This window comes from Fundulus heteroclitus, chromosome 18 (genome assembly GCF_011125445.2).
Source record: "Fundulus heteroclitus isolate FHET01 chromosome 18, MU-UCD_Fhet_4.1, whole genome shotgun sequence".
NCBI lineage: Eukaryota > Metazoa > Chordata > Actinopteri > Cyprinodontiformes > Fundulidae > Fundulus > Fundulus heteroclitus.
This window is the reverse complement of record NC_046378.1, coordinates 1,976,983-1,991,178: the sequence shown is the minus strand read 5'-3', so window position 1 is coordinate 1,991,178 and position 14,196 is coordinate 1,976,983. Positions and strand designations below refer to the sequence as shown.

Below are 14,196 nucleotides of genomic sequence, written 5' to 3'. Positions count from 1 at the left end.
TTTAAAAAAGGCTCTCAGAGACTCTGTCTTTTAAGAAAATTGAACGGGCCTGAGGTCAGTCAGGAAACTATAGAGCTTGGGCACAAAGCAATTTTCATCTCCCAGCATGGTCACCTGAGCCGTAGACTAAAAACTAAACCTCTGATAAAAAAAACTAAACTTCTGAGAATTGGTTCAGTGGCAGATAAAATAGCGGGCTAACAGCAAAAAGCTCTGTCTTAACTTTCTGCTCTTACCATCCTCCGTCTGAGCTCAGGAAGGCATTATAAGGTCCCCGTGGCAACTAAGAGCATCTAGAAGTCATTTATCCCCAGCGCAATAACTGTTCTCAACCAGATGAAATGTGGAAACGGTTCAGGATGACTGCAAATCATCAATATTTTGTTTGATACAGATGTTAGTCTGACATGAGTCTTGCAAAAGTATCCTGCTGGAGACAAGCAGCCGTTTTGTTGAATTTTAGGCCTCTCTGAGTCAAACTGTAGCTGGATTTCTGTTCATTTCTTCTCAGCCAGTTAAGCAGGTGAAGCTGAATAATTCACCAGCTTGCTTTCCCCCCCCTCATGCCGTCTGTACCCGCCTCCCACAGCATCTCTGCTCAGTGAACAACTCTGAACCGCTTCCAGCTCGTTTCCTTTTCTTCCACAGCTCTCACTTGGATCCATTTCCTAGGTCACACTTTCCACGCAGACATCCATCCTCAGCCGGTCTCGTTTTCCCTCTCCATCCGTTCCCAGAAAGCTCCTCAGAACCCCAGACAGCACGAAGGCACCTTTTCTCCCACTTTCCACCTGAAAGCTGTCCTGGTCACACAGTTTATCTCTGATCTCTGCTTCTCTTTTCCAGCCTGAAATCTTTGGTGTCAACCGGAGGCCGGAGTGTACAAGCAGCATGTGACTGGTGAGTGTCAGCACGTGTTTACATTCATCCATCCTCAGCTAAACCACTGAATGTGTGTACAGTACACACAGCACAAAACACATACTTAGCACAGGTCAGGCTTCGCCAAGAAAATGTGATGTGGCGCCCTCTGCTGTCCATTTGTGCTCCATTGCATCTTAAATCTTAAAATTTGAAACTTCAGTGATGATCGTTTACATAAAAAATTTAAGAGAATATATTTGGACATTTGCTGTCAGCTTAAGCTGAATGAGCTGAGGGCTCTCTCAGGTATTAATGACAAAATCTACATGGTCGTCTTTAAAACTGGATCAGTTCCACTGGTGAATTATTCATGGGAGCTGAAAGGCACTAGATGTAGGGCTGCTATTCCTATTTTTAACTCTAGGTGGTCAAGAAAACAAGGGATACTTATGGAAGAGTGGAAGGAAGGAAGACAGTGAGGAAAGAAAGCTATAGTTTCTGTTTGCAGTTTGCCGCAGACATTAAGGAGATGCAGATCATGAGATCAGAATTCAGGTTTCTGGGCTACATGCTCGATGCTGTGTGTGGCAGAAAACTAATACTGCACATGACCAAAGGCTTCCAGCAGGTCGATAACCCTGAGCTTACAGCCAGACCAAAGCAGAGCCATGTGTTAGAACGGCTCCATCAAAGTCTAGATCTATTTCCATCTGAGAATCTAAGGCAAGACCTAACTTTGATGCTCACAGACCATCTCCATCCAGAATGGCTGAGCTTGAGTCGTTTTCCGTCTCCAGCTAAGCTGGCTCTAGCAGTAGTTCTCTGGAGCCCCGAAGCCTTAGAAATGGCTTTGTACCCCTTTTTAGCCTGATACCTGTCTGTGACCTTGTTTCTCATCTGTTTTTTTTTAAAATACTGTACTTCTGGACATGATGAAACTAAGTCATGTTGACAGAATCCATTGAAGTGGCATCTTGATTCTACGGGTCAGGATGTAATCAGGTGTGGGTGTAGGTGAAATCGAAGTCTGTTTTTAACTAGGGCTGCAGTTAACAGAGGGTTAGGCTTATCTTTGATAATCTGAAAACATTTGAATGTGAGGAAAAAAATGAGAACAAAAGAAATCTGCAAAATGACAAATGTTTTTTTTTAAGGCACTGGATGCCCACCACCCCTTTCACATTTATAAGGAAACCCTTTTGAGAAGCCTATATCTTTTCCTATTTTCATTTGCATAATGCCTGTGAGGCGCTGCATGGCTGTTGTCTCTGCAGCACATCATCGTCCCAGCAGAAGCAGAAATCAGAGTGCTCTCACACCCTCACTTCCTCCCAAACAGGCTGTTCTCCCATGTGGACGACCCGTTCCTGGACGACCCTCTGCCCAGGGAGTTCGTCCTCTACCTGCGACCCAGCGGGCCGCTCCAGAACCAGCTCTCCCACTTCTGGCAGCAGAGCCGGGTCACGTGCGGCAAAAACAAGGCCCACAACATTTTCCCTCACATCACTCTCTGTCAGTTCTTCATGGTGAGCTGAGCGGAGCTATGAAACACGCCTTTCTGGAAAGGTTAATGCCAGCCGGTGCCTTCTGGGGATGAAACTCTGAGCCTTCTCTTCTATCCAGTGTGCCGACCCCAAAGTGGAAGCCCTGTGCGAGGCCCTGCAGACCACCGTGCAGCAGTGGAGGGGCCGATTCCCACAGCCGCTGCCTCTGGAGCTCTACACGTCTTCCAACTTCATAGGGCTGTTTGTGGAGGAGCAGGTGGCTGATGTCCTCCGGCAGTTTGCAGCCGACTTTGCCACAGAGGCTGCCAGGAAAACAGGTAGGAATCACCAGGGGATTGTGGGAAAATAAAACCAACGGCCTCGATTGCTGATTCTGTACCATTATTGTCAATCTACCTTTGATAGCCACCATTTAATGTGTGCTGGAAGTTGTTTTTTTTGCCAGAGGCTGATGGTATCTGGTAGAATAGCACCAAATTAACAATGAAATGAGAAGCTTCAGAGATGCACAAGCCTCTCCAACCAATCCCCTCTCTCCTCCAGAGGTCAAAGTGGAGCCTCACAGGAAGCAGCTGCATCTGACGCTGGCGTACAACTTCTCCAGCGATCACCTCTCCTCACTGGAGAAGCTGGCCAAGGGCATCGAGGTGAAGCTGGGCTGTGACTGGCTGGCTGTCCTGTTCTCCCGGGACATCCGTTTCGCCAACCATGAGGTAGCCGCTGCTCAGAGAAACAGCGCGTGCATTTAGCTGTTGTTTCCCGTGCCGTGTGTGCTCAGCCCTCTGAACGTGACTGCAGACGGTGAGGGTCATGTACCCCTACATGCCACAGAACGACGACGAGCTGGAGCTCTCTCCTGGGGATTTCATCTTCATGTCTTCGATGGATCAGACCAGCACCAGCGAGGGCTGGGTGTACGGGACGTCACTGGCCACCGGGCTGTCGGGACTTCTGCCGGAGAACTACGTCAGCGTGGCGGATGAGTGCGACACCTGGGTGTTTCATGGGTGAGGAGCAATCTCGTGCTGATGTGATCGGAATTACACAAACCAGTTAAACAGATGGAAAACTGCAAAAAATAAACGAAAATACAGCCAATTATCAATAAACGAGGAAAACGGCCAGTAAGTTAAACCTTTTATATAGGCAGGGGTGGGTTAACGTTCCTGTAAAGGTAGCTTCCAGCTGAGACAGACGATTTATTTGCAACAGGAAGGAAATGAAAGAAAATCTGCTGCGGCACAAATCCCTGCCAGCATGAGCACAGTTCCCTTATTGGATCAGAGCGACAGCAGTAGTAATAGTAATATCTTTATTGTCATTGAAACATACTTTACAATGAAATTTGTTCTCTGCTTTTAACCCGTTACCCTTGGTGATCACTGCACTGCTCCCATGTGCGGTGCCCAGGGAGCAATCTGGGGTTAAGGGTCTTGCTCAGGGACCCAGAGTGCAGGTGTTGGGGATTGAACCAGGTACTTGCATCCTTCTCTGAGTGCAAGCGCACTGCTCTAACCACTAGGCCACCACTCCCCATGTAACTTTATTGAAGACACAAGTCTGCTGTTGTCTAGTTAGCAAGTCTTGGACAAAATGCCCCTCAGTCTGAGTTGATGAAACATTGCTTGATATGTCTTGAGTTTTGTTGTCTGGCTTAGTACAAACTAGCTACCTTTCCTATGAAAAGGTCCTGTAGAAGCAACATTAAGGTAACCAAGCACTGATTGAAAGCCAATACTGGGATTGGTCCTTCAAAACCGACCATGAAGGGACTCGAACCCTCAATCTTCTGATCCGAAGTCAGATGCCTTGTCCATTAGGCCACATGGTCTCATGGTGCAGGTAGTTCTTTAACAGTTCTGGGCAAATTGGTTAGAACTAATGAAACTGACTGCTACAGAGTATATGAATGTCCTAAAGTAAAGCTTGTTTCATCCTTGTTTGCAATAACAAAGACTGTTAGCATAGCATACCGCTAGAATTAGCTCCAAGTAGTAATAGGACTCGATTTCAGTTTATCAGGTAAAAAAAGAAAAAAGACTCTTACTGCAATAGTATTTGTGTCAGTTTGAAACGGTGCAGCTGATCCTTGGTTGGTCGCTCCTCTTCCCTCCTGTCCCAGCTCCCACTCCTTCTTCAGCTGTGCGCCCAGTGAAAAAGGCGGTAAAGAGAAAGGAGTGTTTGATGGACTGCTGGAGAGCCGACGTCCCGACAGCACCAGTCCTGGAGACACGCCTACGCTCAGCGTGATCTGCCACCCTATGCAGGTATTTATTCTCATGCTTTTGGACATCTATAACAGAACATAATCCTTGTTCTGACTCTCAGTTCAAAAGAAGTCAATGGCTCCGTCATTTGATTCCAGCAGGTCCTGCGGTTCAGCGGCAGCCACAGTCGGCAGCCCAAACGGACTCTTTTCGTGTGCCGGCACGGTGAGAGGATGGACGTGGTGTTCGGCAAACACTGGCTCACCCTCTGCTCAGACAGTAAAGGTGAAACTTTAACCTCTGCGCGGTCCGGCCTTGAACCGTGTCAGGAGACCAAAAAGACGAATAAACCTCTCTGTTGATCTGCAGGTAGATACGTCCGTTCCAACCTAAACATGCCTCCTAGTCTGCCTCTGAGGGGGGGGCAGAAAGACTACGACATGGACGCTCCCATCACTGTGTTTGGATCCACTCAGGCTCGATTAGTGGGTACGTCGGTAGAATCTAGTAGATCCAGTCAGTAGAATCTAGTTTCTGAGCTGTATCCATGCTTGACACGCGCTGCTTTCCCAGGGGAGGCTCTGCTAGAGAGTAACACGGTGATAGACTTTGTTTACTGCTCTCCGTCCCTGCGATGTGTTCAGACTGCACAGAACATCCTGAAAGGTGAGATGGTTCCCGTGTCCTTCCTCTGTCTGTACCATACGTAGTGTCAGCAGAACGTTCTCAGGGACCCCCCCCCCTGTTCTCTCTGACGGTTTGTGTTTGTGGGAGCAGGGCTGCAGCAGGACGGCAAGCTGAAGGTGCGGGTGGAGCCGGGCCTGTTTGAATGGACCAAGTGGGTGTCGGGGAACTCCCTGCCGGCGTGGATCCCCCCCGCTGACCTGGCTGCAGCCAACTTTGGTGTGGACACAGCTTACAGGTGATGGAAGCGGCCACTTCCATTGGGAACGAATTACATTTTAAGCCTGAAAAACATTCTGCCTCAAGCGGCGGAGTTAAGGCCCATTCATACCCTACGTTTGGCCTACACGTCCGTATTTCTGTCCGTACGTACTATCGTTGACTCCTTCATACCTCCGTCCGTTGAGGTGCGCAATAACCAATATTCCCTCTAGGTGGCAGTGCTGGGTGCCAATAATTCGTCAAACATGGTGACGGTCCAAGACGTGATTTTGTTGTATTTGCTCCATAAGTAAACTTTTATCTTGTCCCCTGTGCCCCGGCCACGACACATCATATACGTGTGGGTAGTTGCGGAAAAGCTCCGCAAGTCGTTCCTCGAATCCCGCGATTGTTTAAAGCCCACAATTATAACCATCTTCGTGATTTTGTTGACATTTTGTACTACAAACTCAATAGCGCCCCCACCTTTTCCGGTAGTATTGCTCCATATTGATCCGTTTCGTCCGTAATCGTAAGCTCCCAATTTTCGTGTCAAAATACGGAAGAAATCGACGGTTAGAACGTATGAAACACTCCACACGTATCCGTATCCGTCTTTTACGTGACGTATGAATGGGCCTTTACAGTACCCTGAGGTTTTGTTCCCTGCTCTGGTTGGCTACAACAGGGGAAGGGTAGATGTAGAGGAGCCTCATCTGAAGTAATGTTGTGGGGTATCATTTATGAAACATTGCATAGGATCTATACTAAATGTTTGCACACCAGTGCGCACTTTCCCTTTATAGATCACAGCTGCATCTGAATGTTTGCTTACCAGGTTCCTCCTCATGTTCTGCCCTCTACAGGCCCACATTCAACCATAAAGGGTTCATTAATGGAAATGTGGATTTAAATGGGTTAGCTTATCGTTCTTTGCTTCTCGGTTAGCTATGGCGACCACAGAGAAAAGAGAAAAGACACAGCGTAGAAGAACAATCCCAAAAAGGCCTTTATTGAATGTGTAGATTAGGGGGAAAAGCACAGATGTCCACATTAAAAGAACTTGTTAAAAGTGAACCTCATTGCTGTCTTCAACACCCTCCCCGTTTATCATTTAAACCAGAGGTTCCTAAAGTGGGGGTCAGGACCCCCATGTGGGTTGTGAGATGATCCAAATGATCCAAAATGTGTTACTTTACAATTTCAGAGATATACATGTTTTAATACAGCAAATGTATGCCTTTAATCATGGGAAAACAATCTAGAAAATGTACAACCTTTGACATCAGAAAAAATCCACGTTTTAATCTCGCAAATAAATTAAATTATTCTCAATATTTCTAAGTTTTTATGTGGAAATTTACTTCTCTGTGGCCAATAATCTATTTTCTCTAATCTACAATGACCGTAACACAATTTTTCTGTGTAAATTACAAGAATAAAGTCATAAGATTAAGTGTACAACAATAAAGAACTTTAAAGTCACAGTCATAATCATAAACATAATTGTTTAAAGGTGCTGACACTAATAATAATTTGATGCTGATGTGTAAAAAGATTTAGTATTTACCTAATGTGAAACTGATACCAAAGTATAACATTACAAGATGCTCAGCATTTCTCATTTTAACACAGAGGGAAGAGATCTCACAAAATTACTTCTTTTTGCAATTTTATGACTATATTTTCATAATTCCCAAAAATGGAAAAAGATGCTCACCCCCCCAAAAAAAGGGGGGGATCTCCAGTCTTGCAGACTGAGAAGTTTGGGGACCCCTGGCTTAAACTATGATCTTGGATCATGAGCGAAGAACATGATCCCGGATACTAGCAGCTTAAATCCTTTTTCTTTAGCCTCCCAGTCCCCTCTCAGCGGGGCTTCCTACTGACCCAGCCCAAAAACACAACATATGAAAACCCGTGGCTCAGTTTTCTCTGTTAAACGATGCCTGGTGTTGTGTTTGTCTCTGTATAGACCTCTGATCCCAGTCAGCAAGCTGACCGTGTCCGAGTCCTACGAGAACTACATGAGCCGCAGCTACCAAGTGACCAAAGATATCCTGTCAGACTGCAAAAACACTGGTAGCTGGAGCTCCTTCGCTGTCATTGTTTCCCATGCTCCTGTGTGTGTGCCGTGCTCATGCATCCTGCTTGGATTTCCGCTTTGTGTAGGAAACAACGTGCTGATTGTAGCCCACGCGTCTTCCTTGGAGGCCTGTACGCGGCAGCTGCAGGGCCGCAGCCCTCAGAACGCCAAGGACTTCATCCAAGTTGTACGAAAGGTCCGTCTGCACCACATTTGTTTCATTTCTCCAATCCACCTTCAGCTCCCCCCCCTGCAACGGTTCCTCTGTTCCTCAGTTGTGGTTTGCTGTGCAAAAACATGAGGGTGCGCTATTAAAGCTCCCTCCATGTCTGAGGGCCATACGAGTAAGCTTGTAAAGTTGTTCAGATGTTAAACATTTTACATACTATTCTGGTCTCAGAGAAATAAATATCAATACCAGAATTGAACGTTTCTTATTAAAGAAACATTTTATTCTAACTTAGAGCACTCAAAATGAAGAGAGCCACATGTTGTCCTCATGGAGCGTTTACTGGTCTGTTGTTTAAAGTGTTGAACTGTAAATGATTTAACACCATTTGTAGTTTTACCAATAGATGTTATTCCGAACTACCTAAAGCATCGTCACTGGTTTAATTGTGCTATCTTGTAATTATATATGCATAGTGTGATTGGCTAGTGACCAAAACTATCCGGTTTTCAGCTTGATTGTCCCTGGCTGGTTGCAATCTGGTTGGAAATTCAAAATTCCTATATTTTTCTGATCAGTGAACACAAAATATGCAAGTACTACCAGCTTGCCCTGACAGCACTCTTCAGTGTGAATACTGTTACAGAGTGAAGAAGAGACATATTTGGGTCTTCTCACTATCAGTGAGTTAATCAGTGAATAGATTTTATATGAAGTCAAAGGAAGTGTGGAGATTAAAGAAGTTACTTTAAAAGAAATTGGGTTTTTTTTTTCTGCCACACCAAGACATGTTTGTGGTTCATTCGTGCTCCAAGAGAGAGCAAAACTTAAAACAGATAACAGGAAGGCTGAACGGAGAGCAGCAATGTTGCTCTGTGTTATTATTCTGAGCCTTCAGCCTCTGTCATTAAACATGCTGCATTTAGAAATGTTACAAAATCTTAAAGTTAGGAAAGGATCTACATTCTGATTAGAGTACGCCCTGAGACTGCAGTGTTAGTGATGCCAGCTGTGCTAAACGTGCTGAGCTCTCATACATAACATGGCAAAGGAAGATCAAAATTTCAACTCCATTTTACAGCTGTTGCTTTTACACACATGGGGGATATTGCCTCAGCTTCTAATATAAATAATTAATGACCAACTGGGGTGTTGGAAAGATTCTTTTTAAATATTATTCTTGTATCTTCTTATATTATAGTTATCAAAGATAAATGGAGACTGGCTAAAATCTGTGTCACACTAAAACCAGAGATTGGAAATTGGCCACTGTTTAGTTACAATCTTGTTTGAAGTTGTGGTGAGAAATAAAGGTAAAATCAACACAAAGCCCATGATCTCCTCTGCTTGGTCCTCAGATTCCCTACCTGGGCTTCTGTGCCTGTGAGGAACAGGGAGAAACAGGAATGTGGCAGTTAGTGGACCCTCCTATCCTGCCTCTAACTCACGGACCAAACCACTCCTTTGACTGGAAGGAGACACTTCTGCAAGAATGACGCCTGCCTGCCCCTCACAATGCTCTCGCTACACTCTCACAGACTGCAGCGTCACATTTTTGACCTGTGTCCCCTACACCCCAACAAACAGATCTGAGCTTTTTTCCTTTTCAGCCCGTTCATTAGCTGGTGCTGCAGCCGGCCGAGAAAAGCGCTTCCTATCTGCAGACGAGAAGCAAAGTACCAGCAGTGGACTGGACGTATCTTCAGGAATGAGCAAATGTTCACGCTCAGATGGCATTATGGGATCACTCAGTGCTTAGAGACGTCTGGTGGAGAGTATCAGGAGGCTTCATCTGCTGTGTGGGAGATCTGATGTCAGCACAATCTAGGAAATTTGGTCAAATTCACAATACAAATGTTTTACGTAATAGTTCCCATGATGATTTATGCTAAAGTGTGTTAGCAGGCTAACACGCTAAATTAGTGCTAATGTCAAAGGTAAAAAAGTTGCTCTTTTTATAGATTCAAAGATAAAGCAGAAGACAAGCATAAGCATACATACCAACAAAAAAGAGTATTGTCTCCGTCTGTGCGTGCATGCGATAACATTTTTGATTTTATTTCCTCTCTTGGAAGCTAGGGCTAACAAAGGCGGGTCTGGTTGCTTTGCAGTGTCAGGCCAGATCTCCTCATCCCACTGCAAATCAGTTCACGCAGCCTCTGCTAACTGATCACATAACAGTCAGCAAAAAACTTAAAGGTTATATTTCCTTTTTCCAAAATAAACTGCAAAGGAACTTCACTGCGCTGACTTAATTCCTTTTAATTCAGTGCAGTCCAGCTTAACAAAATCAGAGACGTCCCTGGTTTTCATTAGAGACATCTGGTCAACTTCTGCTCTAGACAACAGGGAAAGTTCCTGTTGTTGATGACGGTGTAGGCAGAGTTGCTCTTTCACGCAGATCTAAGAAAACTGCTGTTACTTGTTATTTTAAAGGAAAGGCATCTTTTTATTCTGCCCGTCTCACTTCAGCAGCAGAGCTGATAGACACTGGCAGAGCCGACAGCAGTTCATCAGTGACTGCACTGGTGCTCCGTGCACAGTGCGACTCTTCAGGATGTCTCTATGTTGGGTTCTAGGGAGACCCACCTAGAACAGCAGGGCCTCCTGCAAACCATTTAGTGTGTTTTAAAGTTTAACACACACAGCTTTGAATGCACATGTTGCACTTGGTGACAATCATCCCGTAGCATCTTGATTCTGCCCCAGCAGCAATTATTACCCAAAGCATTGGTGTAGCTGCAAACTTATGTAGAGAAAGGTCTTACAATTGAGTCTGTATTTATTTGTAAGCATTGTTTTCAAGAAAAATGTGAAAAAAGAGTCGGTATTAACAGCATACAAGAATTTATGAACGAGTTTCTCAGGTGTTGACTGCATTTAACACAGGTATTTCTGCAGTTTTGCATTAACTGACAGTAATGGTGTGCCTCTGAGAATTCCTGTGACGTCTGACTGCTCATGTTCCTCATGTCTCATCTAGAAGCTCAAACCAGCCACAGCCAGACCCACAACAAGGTTGTTTGTATAGCCACATTGCTGTTGTAACAGTTAAAAGCTTTAAAGGGAACATATCATGCAAAATCCACTTTTTTAGCTCCTAAATACATTTTTTTGTGTTCTTGCAGAAAATTTGAACAAAGTCTCTCCAGGAGCTGCTCAGGTGTCTTATAAAAACTTTTTGGGTCAGATTTATCAAGCCGTTCAGTTTTCTCTGTTTTCTATTACATTTCTTGAACTATTATGTCACAGTATTTTCTGCAGAACTGTTAAACAAGGTCATGGATGCCCAGCTTACTAATTTCGTGAATCCACATTGGGGGTACATTAACGGGAAAATAAGACAAAACCATTGCAATTCCACTTTATATAGACTCCAAGTGAATGATTTCAATGAGAAAAGGAGGAACTGGAATGCATGAAATGTTCCCTTTAAGTTCTCAACAAATTGTCATTTAAAAAAAAATTATAAAAAGTTTCCCACAGCTTTAATGGATTGTTTTGTCAAGTGTTAGTGACAGTCTACTCTATGGCCATTTCTAGATTATTCTGAAAACTTAAAGTTGGATCCTGAAAATTGACGACACATTCAAACAGATTTGAAGAGGACATTAATTCAAGAATCAGTCTGCTGTATCTCACTTGTTCGGGGAACTAAACCACCAGTTTTCACTTCAGATTTTTTACTCTTTTTTTTTTAACACAGATACTGTTCAAAGTTATTTTAGAGATGTTTATTTAAATCCATGACAAAAAGCAATACTTTTCTTTCTAAATCTCTGTAGATCCGAACTCCTAAAACACTTCACACACTGCTAGAAACATGGATAGAACTCATTCAGTATTCACTGAGGATTCCTTGTGTTTAACAAAAACAGCAAAGCTGTTAATCCAGGCAGGTGAAAAGGATACTAGATACAAGTGGAAAAAATCCATGAAGATACAATAAGTCTCACTGTGATCTTCTGTCAAGCTCTGGAAATGAAGAACTTCACAGTGACACTAAATCTGCTGTCTCTATATTTCAGATTTTGACAGAAGATCAAAGGGACAACAGTTAAATCCCCTACAGATATATTAGCTCAATTTATCAGAAAACAAAGAAAGGTTCACTGTCATGTCAACCACGTTTTGTCAAGCTTAGAGAATCTTGATCAGTGCAGACAGAGCATCAGCATGATGTAGCATGAGGTTTAGTGATTATTGTTTGGTTATTGCTGCAACATTTGAGTAGCACTTACATAAATTCTGCAGCAGAATGAGTGATGTGTGTGGCACCTGTAAGTTATGATCCTCATACCTTAAAATTGTTCAGATATGTAAAAAAAAAATGTTAAAACGCCCTGTCAGCCTGGCTGAGTTCAGATCTCATTGTGTATGCCACAGTATCTGATGCATGGAGCGGCGGTGCTGGAATTGTATTTACTTAAATCTATGTGTCATCAGATGTCATTAAAATCCAAGGCCACCATCTTGTGATATCGATGCTAAGTGGGGATCACAGAGGTTAAAACTGAAGAAAAAAGAAAACTTGTAAACTGGTAAATTATGTGGTATCGGTAAAGATGGATCTATACCCTGCCAGGTAATAGTGGACCCTTTCAAACCATCCACAAGCCAATGAAGGTCTACAAATGACACCAGTGTAATGATAATAACTGTCTTTGACTGGGAAGCACAAACTGGGTCCAGCACCAGGGCCACACCACCACTTTGGCATTTTGTTATGTTAAACCAGATCATAACTAGATACTAAGAACTTGTGTTAAGTGTTGTTCGAAGTCAGCTTCTCTGACATTATTAACAGTTATCCTTAACCCTGACTTGTTGTAGAAAGATGTCATATTACCGCTACTTTGTAGAAAAGTGAAGACATTCTCAGAGTGGTGGAAGGCTAACGGCTTGTTAGCTCGTTTTAGCCATTTTCTCTCACGGAATAATAGAGACATGTTTATTGGATAGAAAACTTACACAATGCTTGTCTTAAGAAAGGGGTACACTCGTTTATACCACACACCTTGAGAAGAAGAAGAGGAAGAGAGCCATGTGAAGGAGACTAAGAGGAAGAAGCCATAGTTTTCCTGTAGCCCTATTATTTATTGTCTGAACATATCATCAAATGTGTACAGCAATTAAGTTAAAGTTTCATCATTTCAAGCCAAAATATGTCTGTTATTGTGTAATTTAAGAGGAAGCGTGTAACTTTGTGCATTTTATGTCTTTTGTCTTTCTTTATTTTATCGAGTACGCAGCTATAGGAGAGAAAAGGCTGCATTTTTCAAACAGCTTCCATATTCTCACATACGGAGAACTCTGTGGGGAAGTAGGGCCAATTTATGATTTTTGTGATGATCTTCATTTGGTTTTTAAGTTGTATTTCTGATGCAAATGCTATGAAAACAAGCACCATTATTTCCTTAGCAATAACTTTTAAAACAAAAGGGTATCCATCATTGATTTTTCTTCACTTGTTTTGCATCTAAGTGTAATTTGACAGTCGAGCGATCTTGTCTTTCTGTCTAGTTGGGATATTTCAGTTTTTGCCTCTGTTAAAAAGATAACAAATGCATTAACATCCTACTTTGAAATAAAAGAGCATCATTCTTTGGATACCAAAACCGTCTGACTCCTCAGTTTTTGATTTCAGAATAAACTGTATTATAACCCCTTTAAATATTTTTCACATTTTCTTACATCATTACCACCAAATTCAGTATATTTTATTGCCATTTTAGTTAATACAATACATTACAAAAAGTAAAGCATAATTATCTTGTAAAGAGGTTTTTCCAAACATCACAGTGTATATTACCTTTATAAATTGCAGGTTGTTCTCTGGTGCAGTCCCTGCTTAAATGTAACACACAGTAGTTTGACCTCATCTTTAGAAACTGATGTAGATCACTCTATGAGAAGATTGTATGTTTGTCAGGTACAATCAATAATGAAGGAAAATGACATTCTGGAAATCTATCAATGTGTTTTTATAGAACAGTATAAGCATTATTTAGAGCACACCCCTCTACCCCCATTACTTAGTGTTGCTGTAACCAGAGAAGTTGCAGAGCGGCCCATTTTCAGTGCCAGCGGGTGATGAACATTTTTTTGGGGAAGGCACACAAGAAGCTTTCCTTCGGCAAAAGCCTCATTAAATTATTATTTAATTAATATAAATAAATGACCCAAGTTTCTTTCGCTGCGCTATTCTCTCCTGTATCCTCTCTATAGTCTGTCCAGTCTGTCATCTGTCCAGTGACCCACATTGTTGAAACATTACAATTAGCAGGTCATACAGAAAGATTGGTCAAAATGTTTCCTATCTAAGGAAACCCAGCAAATTGCATTGAGTCTTTACAATCAGCATTCGCTCCTCCTGAAAGAGCGTAGAGCTATACAAATAATCTGAATTGAATTGAGTTGCTAGAATGGCCAAGTCAAACCTACATCCAAATGGGAATCTTGAAAGTTAATGTTCATAGA

General features: G+C 42.9%; 1 protein-coding gene and 1 non-coding gene across 3 annotated transcripts in view; one reads left to right on the top strand and one right to left on the bottom strand.

Annotated features, from left to right (window-relative positions):
• The window catches only part of ubash3bb (ubiquitin associated and SH3 domain containing Bb), a 49,933-nt gene extending 36,599 nt beyond the window's left edge, over window positions 1-13,334 (top strand). The window contains exons 2-14 of one of the 2 annotated variants that reach the window (XM_036150347.1): window positions 847-900; window positions 2,204-2,390; window positions 2,488-2,686; window positions 2,913-3,082; window positions 3,168-3,376; window positions 4,492-4,636; window positions 4,738-4,861; window positions 4,946-5,065; window positions 5,150-5,242; window positions 5,354-5,498; window positions 7,437-7,543; window positions 7,634-7,743; window positions 9,075-13,334. In XM_036150347.1, coding sequence (XP_036006240.1) covers window positions 847-900; window positions 2,204-2,390; window positions 2,488-2,686; window positions 2,913-3,082; window positions 3,168-3,376; window positions 4,492-4,636; window positions 4,738-4,861; window positions 4,946-5,065; window positions 5,150-5,242; window positions 5,354-5,498; window positions 7,437-7,543; window positions 7,634-7,743; window positions 9,075-9,212 — 1,801 coding nt within the window. In that variant the 3' untranslated portion in view covers window positions 9,213-13,334. Of the gene's footprint in view, window positions 1-846; window positions 901-2,203; window positions 2,391-2,487; window positions 2,687-2,912; window positions 3,083-3,167; window positions 3,377-4,491; window positions 4,637-4,734; window positions 4,862-4,945; window positions 5,066-5,149; window positions 5,243-5,353; window positions 5,499-7,436; window positions 7,544-7,633; window positions 7,744-9,074 lie in introns of both variants that reach the window. The other variant, XM_036150346.1, reaches the window with a different exon arrangement.
• trnar-ucg lies at window positions 4,128-4,200 on the bottom strand. The gene has a single exon. It is a non-coding gene; the product is annotated as a tRNA-Arg (tRNA).
• Window positions 13,335-14,196: the final 862 nt, after the last annotated feature.